The sequence below is a fragment of the Lactuca virosa genome, chromosome 3 (assembly GCF_052849685.1).
Source record: "Lactuca virosa cultivar CGN04683 chromosome 3, Lactuca_virosa_CGN04683_v6, whole genome shotgun sequence".
Classification (NCBI taxonomy): domain Eukaryota; kingdom Viridiplantae; phylum Streptophyta; class Magnoliopsida; order Asterales; family Asteraceae; genus Lactuca; species Lactuca virosa.
This window is the reverse complement of record NC_136428.1, coordinates 185,404,665-185,415,631: the sequence shown is the minus strand read 5'-3', so window position 1 is coordinate 185,415,631 and position 10,967 is coordinate 185,404,665. Positions and strand designations below refer to the sequence as shown.

The window sequence follows — 10,967 nt, the reverse complement described above, 5'->3', positions numbered from 1 at the left end:
ACATCTTCACTGGAAGAGATAACGTCGTCGACCTACCGGAGGTGTTATGGCAAGATTTTCAAAAGTTTATAGATATTTCGATTCTGAGATTATGGGCTTTGACGCTACGACAGCTATACTCCGAGAGAGATGAATCCATTCCACTCAATTCGGACATCCAAGAGGTATACTGCACTTTCAAAACTATTAGACTTATATGTTACCGATTCAATCTGCTTTCGGACCTATTAGACGTCTACCTAAACATATGTTATGCACTATTCCATCCAACTCGCCACATCTCAAGCACCATCTTGAGATCTCGTTTGTACTTAACACAACACAACCTGCCCCGATCTCGGATGATACAGCCTCGGATGAGAAAAAATCAACCACTTATGGAGGACCCATCAAACAGATTGCCAAGGGAAAGGCATCACCCTCTAAAGTCCAAGCTAAAAAGAGAACAAAGCTGGTGAATCCTCTTAAAAGGATTCATAAGTGATCATTCGACCTGACTCTGGGTTACAACTTACCGCACACAACCACTATTCCGAAGTAGCCTTCGGATTTTCAAAATCATATGCACACACATGGGGAGTTTGCTCATAATCTACCCCCATATTCTTAAAAAGATGGTGCCGGTATTGAACATAGTACCTTGGAGCCCCTTGGGACACACTCACGAGTCATGTTGAATATTCCTCTCGTTTCTGCACCTGCACAATCAGGGGCCCCTGCCTCTGATTAAAGATTTTCGAAGCTGGAGCAGTCCTTCCTACCTCGGAAGCCTCAACCGATCTGATACCTACCACATGTAAAGGATGATCGGGTGTTTTTAACGATGATTGGATTAATTTTGTCAACAGAACTCACTCTCGGCATCAAGAACTCACTTAAGACCAAGTGGAATATTCATTGATCTCTATACGTCAACGAGCCATCCAAATTCATATTTCCTTCCCCATTCCATCTGATGAAGAAACAGATCGAGTGTTCAAACTTCTGCAGTTGCTGCCATAGGAGACGTTCCTACCTCTGACAACATAGTGGATGATCCTCCTCGAAAAGAAGTTGTTGCCATAAAAGATGTTCGTGACTCTACCAATGCTTCGAAAATTCCTCCAAATTTTGTCAGTATAGAAGATTCCAAGCCTATGACGAAGATGATCTTTCTGATGAGATCATATTTGAAGACGACAAGACTACAATTGATGATATTCCGATTCCTACTACCTCCAAGCTTCTACAGAAACCTTCCTCCTCAAAACCACATTATGATTTCGGTCTTTTCTCATCCTCCAAGGAACCTAAGAAGGAGAAACTCTTGAAGGAAACAAGCACTGTTCTCCTCCTCCTGAAAGTACCTTGAAAGGTGATCATGATAACAAAGCTTAAGATACTCCAGTTAATGATTCCAAGCAGATAGAGCCAAATGATGATGAAAATGAAGATGATAATAAATCTTAAGGTTCCACCTCAAACACAAGATCCTCAGATAAGAATATTGCAAATCCTTTTGCCTTGTTGGAACTCCGAGACAACATTGCGTCAGCAAACACTAAAGTTGATAAGCTTGATCCAAAAATATCAGGCCTTGATACAAAACTTCATCAAAACGTTGCAGGTCTTGACTCGAAGCTCGAACTCATCCTCAAGTCTCTTTCCGAGATCCAAGTCGCTTCTCCCTCGGAACTTGACAGGGCCAACCAGTTAGATCAAATCATTTCTCTTCCTCTCAAGCGCACCATCGAAGAAGTTGAGAAAAAAATTACAATGACAGTCTCAAACATCACATTTCCACCACCACCATCATGCTTAAAATCCATGATGATATGATTACTGCTACCAATGAACTTATCAAGCAGACTCATGCTCGTCATGAGGAGGAAATTCAATGGCTTGAGAAAGAGAATCTTCAAAAATATTCCATGAACATGTTCATGCAAGAGGTGCTCATCAAGCTTATTCATTCAACTGGACATATTTTGGATGTTCCGAACCACAAATTTGATGAGATGCTTTTTATTCTTGATGAAACGTTTGCTCACCTCAAATCTCAAGCTCCTACAGCCGAGGCATATGATGTACTCACCAAGTAGCTCAATACAATTTTTCAACAAGTACTTGCATCGGAGGTAGGGCCGCCCCATGAAAAAGGGGGAGAACAAGTATAAAAGCGTATGCAATGGAAGCCAATCTTGGACTATGCCCTCCTAGATGAATCAACTGATGATGAAATTATGGAAGTCGAAACTCTTGAACCTCTTGAAATATATGATGATGATAAAGAATTATTTGAAGATGAGATTTTAGGACTTCAAGCTGTCAAAGAACCTCCTACAAAAGCACTTTCGAAAGCTATTAAGATGAAATGGTCCTCAGTTTCTTGGCCATCATCTTTACACGAAGAATTCAAAAGAACCCCATAAATGGCTAAGGTAAAAGGCAAACAGATGATAAACGCCTTCCGAGCCACTTAGTCAATGCTTCCTCCAATTCCTGCTCCGAGGATTATTGAGATAGATGAAGGCTCTCCCACCAGGAAACCTGATGAAATCCCTGAAGAGCCTCTGATTCCTCATCCATCCGAGTTATTCATCATAGAATCCAGTCGTCAAATTATCTCCTCCATTTCTAACAAAGGTGACAAACCCCAAGACAAAAACAAAAAGATTGCTATAGGTATAGAACGCCTGGTGAAGTCGTCAAAAAAAGTCTGAGGGCTAGTCTCTGGAACAAATTGATCAAGCAGTGGAAGAAAGCATTCAGATTCAAGCACTTAAAGACAACCCAAATCTAATGTAGGGCATTTTTCCTCTTTTCTGAGAAGGAATCATTCATGATATACACTTCGTGCCCTTCATGTATATTGATCTTCCAACTCAATATGTTGATGAACTGGACTTGACAATCTCTCCACATGGATGCTACTACATCAAGTTTGCACATATGCATCCAAATGATGATCCTCAAACTATCATTTGAACTGAACGTGAGAGATTGGGCACGTTTTACTCTACCAACGCACGACCCCAAAAGGAAGTATGGTCTCAAAAAAGAATCACCAATATAGTTGGTCATGGTAGAAAAGTCCAAAGCAATTTTGACCTTGATTGTCTCCTATACAAATACTACATTTCTCGGAACAAAGAATCTACCATCATAATCATAGATGCAGACTTTCCTTTGGTAAATCCAAATGACATTCTTACCATTGTTGGTCACCTCCTATATCATCAATCAAATAATTCAAGTACCGGAGCCTACAACTTAGCTATCTGTTTCTTGAAGGACTACATCATTGAATTCTATCGATCTGATATAGATTTTGCTCATCTCTTCGGAACGAAAAATGTCTTAGCTAACATCACCTATGAGCTTCCTGAAGCCCAGATCTTAGCAGAAGGAGCAATCGAAGAACCAGAACTTGGTTATGTCTACCTAAAAAAGAAGACCAATCAAAAGGAATTTTTCCAATTGGTTGACAAACATCTCGTTCCTACCAAGATTCTTCAAAAGTTCATTTCATATGTTGAAAATAGTGATTCTTTCGAACACGTTAATAAGAAATTCATTGAGCATCTTAAATGATACATCGAAGTTCGAAGTTGGCTCTAAAATGCTTATCTATTTGTGTTTGATGAAGCTACGTGATGAGTCAAATGATTGTGAAGACCGCTTAGGTGGAGATTGTTCATACATGAAAAGTGATCCCTTAGTAATCCGAAGTGAAGCCAATTCCGAAGGAAGAAGAGTTCTGATATGATACCAGTTCCGAAATGTAGATATGTCTGAGACACATCCTTTTGTTACTTGCTATTTAAGTTTGTATTGTGCATTAAATGTTCCTAGTACTAGTTTGTCCTTTACTTATTGTTTTATTATATAGTACATGGGACAAGATCAACAGAAGCGGTTGTGTCAGCCTGTTGATCTTCAGTTGTCTTCTAGTCCATGCACTTTATGGGATTTGTCTTTTTATTACTACTTGTCTCTTTAAGGAGTTGCAACCTTTATGTCTTACATGTATGATTGCAAAATTCTCTATCATGTCAATACCACGAATCATTCAGTCAAATCACTCTCTTTTACATTCTTATTGTTCTTAAATCACTTTACATTGTTCATACTTATTAATCATTTATATCTTGAATACTTTGTTCAATATCTCTATTTCGAGACAGGACTGGTTTACCAGAATTGACTGGATCTTCATTAGCAACAAATATTGATATTAAATTAATTCAAGGTTTGAGTTTTCAAACCTTGTTTGTGCAGATTGTTTCTTGCTTTCAGACTTTTACCCCTTAGACTGTGGGGCTTAATGGTGTACACGAGTCGATTGATCAGCCCAATACCAGCCCGGTAACAACAGATCAGTGTGTAAAAATAAGGAACAAGAGTTTGGCCCATAAATAACCATGTCGTCCCGGACATCATACATCGATCTACAAACGACAAAAGACAGTTGTTAGAACTAATCCATCCATAAGGTAATACCAATGTATAATCAGTAAAGAGGAAATAAATGAGAGATATCCCAGAAGTTACAAGATCAAAATATTATGAAAATAATAAAACAATAAAGCAGTACAAAAGACTTTGTTGTCTTTACCCAGGTAATACACATAGCCGGGTAAAACATTGTGCCAAAGAATATAGAAATGCTTATAAAAGCCCTCAACAACGGAGAAATAGGGTAAGATTTTCAAAGCCTTAAATCACTTTTCAATTTATATACATTGAATCAATGACAACATCTAACTTACGAATCAGAGAGAAATACCATGGTCTAATCCTCGGTATGAAGGCCCGTCCCACAGGGTGGGCGATAGGGGAAACCTTCTAGGGCCCATCTTTTAAAAGGGCCCAAAAATTTTATGGACTTTATTAATCATATGTTAGAGAATATCTATCTTGAAGATATCATTAGTAATTTTACATCTAAAAAAGCTAGAAGAAGTATATTTCTTTAAATATATGGATTTTTATAATTTAAAATATTATATTTAGAAGCTAGTATAAATAATTTCCTTTCAATTATAGAGTTTTTATAACAAGGTAAATAAAATTTGTGTATTTTAAGGGCCTTTTTTCTCTCTCATCCTAGGCCCAAAGTATTTTTTGAACGACCCTGTCGGTATGGCTTTCTAACTTAGTTGTTGTTCCATTCTTGCAGCATGTCTTCCTGAGTGCAAATTAGAAAAGGCTAGTAATAGACATCTACTAGGTAACCGGGAGATTACGTAGCAATAGTTAATTATACCCCACCTTCCTTTTGTAGTTAGTATAAATAGTCGGCGGTAGAGAATGTAATTAAGATTTTTGTATGTTCATGATACATTTTGTAACACTTGAACCCTAACATCATTATCCGCAATCAAAAGCAAAATTCTATTACGTCTTTCTGTCATTTAATTCCACAACATTACTCATCATTGTATTCTTGACTCGACAAGTGGTATAACAGTGGATTGCTCAATTCTTCTGGGAGATCCTTTCATTTTCCATTCTAGATCTATTTTCTCTTAACACAACTTAGTTTTCTTTTTCAAAATTCATTTCTATGAAAATCTTTGATAGTTTTTTCCTAGTGAATTTCCATTCACAAACACTTTACAACACAAAAAACAATGTTGGTTAAACACCATAATACCGATGACCATTCCCAATGAGTATGATTAATGGGCGATTAGGATGGAGGATTACATATATGATATTTATAAAGATGTATGGAGATCGATCGAGGTTGGACCACATAAACCAGGTGCATCAAAAATCTAAATACATTTTATAAATTTTGATTAAGATGATACTAATCTGATTGCTAACAAAAATGAGATTCGAAAAAATATTCTTTGTAAGATAGAACTTAGGTATGGTCTTCCCCAATATATATATATATATATATATATATATATATATATATATATATATATATATATATATATATATATATATGCATGTTCAAAATTCAAATATGTAAATGAGATGCGGATCTGATTGAAGAATTTGTACGAAGGAACTAGAAAGAGGTAGAAAACCTAAATTACAAAATTCTCAATGAATTTTGAGTTTCCAAGAAAAATGACGATAAAAACCTTGGATCAAGCTTTCACACGATTCACTTTAATTTTATATAAACTGGAGAAAAACGAAATTGAGAGAGATTCAGATGAGATTAACAACACTTTTTTGCATTCGTTAAGAAATGAATGGAAATTGATCACTGTAATGTTCAAAGGACACAAGAGCATGTATTCTTAGACTATATTCAACATGTATGGTCTTCTCAAGTCACATGAAGATGACAAATTGGAAGAACTGAAATTGGATTTGTATAGAGGTACACTAAGATTAATTTTAAAAGGAGAATCATCTTGTTCGAAACATGTACATATGGTCGTGGTTTTAGAAGTATCTTGTGATGAAGAAGTTTTAAAGAATAACAATGCAAAAAAAAGTTCTATCAAAAACCTAATTCAAGTTCTTTGAACTCTAAATCAAGTATGAGTTTGAGACAAAGTAATAAACAAACTAGAAATCAACTTTCATGAAACTCTTACTCGAAGTCTTAATTCGAAGTCAAGAAAGGTGATGTTCCAAAAAAAGAAAAATGTTTGAAGACTCTAGATATGATCGTAATTATTTCCATTGAAATAATCAGTTGGCCAAAGAGTACATGTTAAGAAAGCAAAAAGAGAAGAAAGAAAAAGTAAAGAATGTTGAATGTGGCTTACTATTTTGCAAAACTCAAGGAACTATAGGAGGAAAAATAAAATCTTTCACTGATGGCAATGAATGATCATGGAGAGATGCAAGTATGTTCTTCATGCACTAATGATGATGAAATACAAGGCCCTACTCATGGTTTTTATGATGGAAGTGCATGGTGATAGTGTAAGTCGTGGAAGCAGTGATAATTGTTTGGTTTTTCATAAGTAAAATACTATAGTTCTAAAATAGGTAATCTTTGTTTTAAACAATAGTATTCCTCTTTTGAAATATTAATCCGAAATTAAAGAAATACATGATTATTATACATCAATATGGCAGGCTCTTGTTTCGGCAAATAAATGAGAAAACAAGGCAAAGGGAGAGATATTATTGTGCATGGTATGGTAAAGGAAAAGAAACTTAAGATTGAGAAACTATAGAAATATGTAAAAAGATTGAATGATGATAGAACTATACTTCGACAAGAAATAAGTTTCTTTTCAAATAAAGGAACATTTTCTGTAACATGGCTAAAAGACTTTATGAACAAATGATCAAAATTTTACATAATAATGTTATTTTTAAGCAACAACATCTAAATCTTTTACCTTTTCTCAAATTCAAACTTGGCGTTATTGATGATATTACACACAATATTGAAAGTGTTATATCTTATGATTCAATACCTAATTTGGCATATACTTATCGAATTGTTCCAATCAAAAATAATTTTTATACAACAGATATTTTAAATATTATGAACAAATCATTAACAACTTCGGAACAAAAATCAATAATTTCAAGTTCGAAAAGTGATCGTGATGAATTGAGTGAACGGTGAAATTGATGAAGATTTTGAAGTTAATTCTGCTAATTTTGTTCTGTTTCAAACAAATTCATAAAATGTAAATATAGAAACTAAAGAGTCTATATAATAGGTTTTCGAAATTTCGAACCCAAAAAGAAACAAGATTTAAGATCTACGCATCGACAAAAAATAAGAGAGAAAAAAATACCTTAGCAAACAAAACCTTGCCTTTAGAAAACTTAAGTGTAAGAATGTGGAAAATTGATCTCTTCACTAGAAAGAATACCACTGAAAATTCCAAAATATGAATTAAGAAAAAGGCTACTTCAGTTAGGTGTTGTTTATTTTTTTTGATGTAAAAAGTCTGCAGTCTGTGGACTATTATTGTAATTAAATCATTATTTATAAATTTATCATAGATAAAGTTGGAATAAATCTAAATTTAATTTTTTTTTCAAAAAAAAAAAGACATGTTTTTTAAGCTAGAAGAATGTCTAAGATGCTAAAAGACTCTAGTCTAGATATGCACCAAAACGAGAATGCACCGACCTTTTTATGTTCGCGCCTTTTTATGTTCACGATCTTCTAAAAGAACAAAGAGTCTACAAAGGCTAATGTATGCGTGGGGATTTCTAGAGGCAGACAAAAGAGGTGAATAAGATCTAATGGCAAAAAACAAACACCGCCTTAATGATTTTTGTTATGCAAAAAGATTGTCTCTCTTAGGAAACAGTTGGATTCCAAAAGGATACCAAAGAGGGTAACCAAAGGGGTTTTGAAGCTCGAAACCAAGAGGTTCTCAAAACAAGTTTCAACATGGATTTAAAAGTTCAAAATCAAAAACTTATGAAATTTGGTAGCAAGTTGGATTCCAAAAAAAATATCAAAGGCAACATATGTTTCGAATAAAAATTTCCAAGTTATGTTCCTGAATCCAATAACTCATCAAGATCCAAAAAAAATTTGGATCCTTTAATTACTCATTGATTACAGGTGATGTGTGCCGAATTATGATAAACAAAAACATATAAATATTGGCTCCTGTAAGGCTATACTACAAATATAAATAAGGTCGTACATGCCAAACTATCTTATACTAAGACTAATGGGTGTGGACAATTAGTTAAGGGGTGTTATCATACCCAAATGTTGTCACCCAGTGGCGGACCTTAGTGGGGCATTTGGGGTCCCGGGCCACTGCTCAATTTCCGGCACGCAGTGTAAATTTTTTTTTTTTTTTTTTGGTTTTTTCTATTAGGTGCACCCGATTGAAGTACGTGGGACACCCCTACTAAAACAGTCTGCGTCCGCCACTGTTGTCACCTGACATGTCATGTCAATATGGTGTTATAACACTAAATGGAGGAAAGGGGCAACTAGTTATAACACTCCATGCCATCATTTCTTTTTTCTTTTTTTTCGATTTAGATTTTAATTTTTAAACAAAATTAAGTAAAACATGTTATTTAAATAAAACCTATTTTTTTAATTAAACATAGCATTTAAAATAATTACATTTTGCCCCTAATTTATTCACTTTCATTTCCATCGTACATAAAATCAACCAAATTTTCTCGAAGTTGTTTTTGTTTTCGTGTGTCTTGAATATCTATGACCCTATGTAAATATTCCGCTATCCCGGGTTGAAATTGCATGTGTCTGGGCTTCGAAGCCGAATACTCCACAATGTTTCGTCATTTATCTTCAACTACCATGTTATGCATTATGATACATGCATACATAATATCTTGTAGAACGTCTAACTGATATGGTCGTGTCGCATGTTCAACTATGTGTCATTTCGACTTCAGAATTCCAAAAGCACGTTCCACATCCTTACGTGCTCCTTCTTGTTTTCTCTTGAAAATTTTGTCTCTTGGCGTTACTGGATGTCGAAACGCTTTTACGAATGTGGAATATGATGGATATATTCCATCTATAACGTAATACCCAAACTTATATTCATTTCCATTCGTTGTGAAAGGAGCATCCGCTGCCTTTCCTGACAAAATATCGTTGAATATTGGTGACTGATCAAGAACATTCACATCGTTGTTCGAACGCGCAACCCCAAAAAAATCATGCCAAATCCATAAATCTTGGGACGCAACAGCCTCTAATACCAACAAAGGTGTTCATGATGACCACTTGCATATTGGCCTTTCCACGCCACATGACAATTTCTTAAGTTCCAATGTGTGCAATTAATGCTTCCAAGCATACCTGGAAAACCATGTCTTTCTTCATACACCACATATAGTTGTTGTATATCATTCAACAAAGGTTTGCGCAAATAAATGTCACCGAAGGTTTCGACAACCCCCCTCGCCAATCTATACAACCTTTCTCTTGCAGTTGTCTCAGACATTGTTATATAATCGTGAATCGAATCAGGCGACTCTCCCATTGCCATAAGCTTAATTATGGCAACACATTTCTGCAACCTTGTGAATCCTCGCTTACCTCTAGCATCATATCTCATCTGGAAAAATTCATAGCTAAACGTATATTTAATATGTAATAGCTATATTTGAAAGAAACAATGTATTTAAATTATGTAAAAGCTATATTTTAAAGAAACAATACCTGCGTTCCAATGCCTTGGCTATCCCAAACAAAAACACATTTTTCCGCCAACGAAACATTCTATAATAGCCCAAAATTCCGATTAAATTTTTCATTTTAAATAACAAAATCATTTCCATAAAATATAAAATTCCAATCACATTTGTTTTCAAAATCCATAACATCAGATAAATTCATAATACCAAAGTGTCCCAAATAGAATGCTAGAGAGTGCATGACGCGTCATCATGCTGGACCCTTGCCCTTAGTTCTTGCAGTACCTGAAACAACCAACAAACTGTAAGCTAATGCTTAGTAAGTTCCCCATAACATACCCCACACAATCCACATAATCATATAGACCATATCACCCATACAAGCCATGCATACAAACATATAGGGATGTCGTGGGCTCCCCCCAGGGTCTTATACATATGTATCATGGGCTTCCCCACGGTCTTTACCTGGAATGCCATGGGCTCCCCCACATGGTCTGATATCCAAGTGCCACATGCTCCCCCGGGGTCTTCAATGCAAGTATCACAGAGACAACTAGCAGACCACATAACACATAATTAACTAGTATACCATATAACACATAATAAACTAGTATACCACATATCACATAATCAACTAGTATACCACAATACACATAATGGGCCGGCCTTGGTGCCTTCGACCCATTGGTATGGTGAGGAGACTCACCTCTCAAGAAATGATGAACTGGTAAGATCAAATCCCAACTCACAGCTCCGAACTCAACTGCCTACAACCACCATGTGACTAACTTCATCAAAATCCCGAAATACCAAAGATACCCTTAAAGTCAAACTTGGTCAACCATGGTCAAAGTCAAGGTCAACAGTCAAGGTCAATAGACCATGTTGACCCAACT

The 10,967-nt window shown here is 35.5% G+C and overlaps 1 protein-coding gene across 1 annotated transcript; it reads right to left on the bottom strand.

Moving 5' to 3' along the window:
- Positions 1-9,303: 9,303 nt before the first annotated feature.
- LOC145164305 (uncharacterized) lies at positions 9,304-10,548 on the bottom strand. The gene is made up of 4 exons (XM_079083032.1): positions 10,537-10,548; positions 10,094-10,153; positions 9,731-9,989; positions 9,304-9,623 (listed from the first exon to the last, which is right to left on the bottom strand). Exons 1-4 carry the CDS (start codon positions 10,546-10,548, stop codon positions 9,304-9,306), a joined length of 651 nt encoding a protein of 216 aa, XP_078939158.1.
- Between the last annotated feature and the right edge of the window lie 419 nt (positions 10,549-10,967).

Bases quoted from the DNA above. Each gene is read 5' to 3' on its own strand.
- LOC145164305 (XM_079083032.1), bottom strand. The intron at 9,990-10,093 runs GTATTGTTTCTT...GAATTTTTCCAG, and splicing joins GCCAAGGCATTGGAACGCAG to ATGAGATATGATGCTAGAGG. The intron at 9,624-9,730 runs GTATGCTTGGAA...TGTTGGTATTAG, and splicing joins AGAAAGACATGGTTTTCCAG to AGGCTGTTGCGTCCCAAGAT.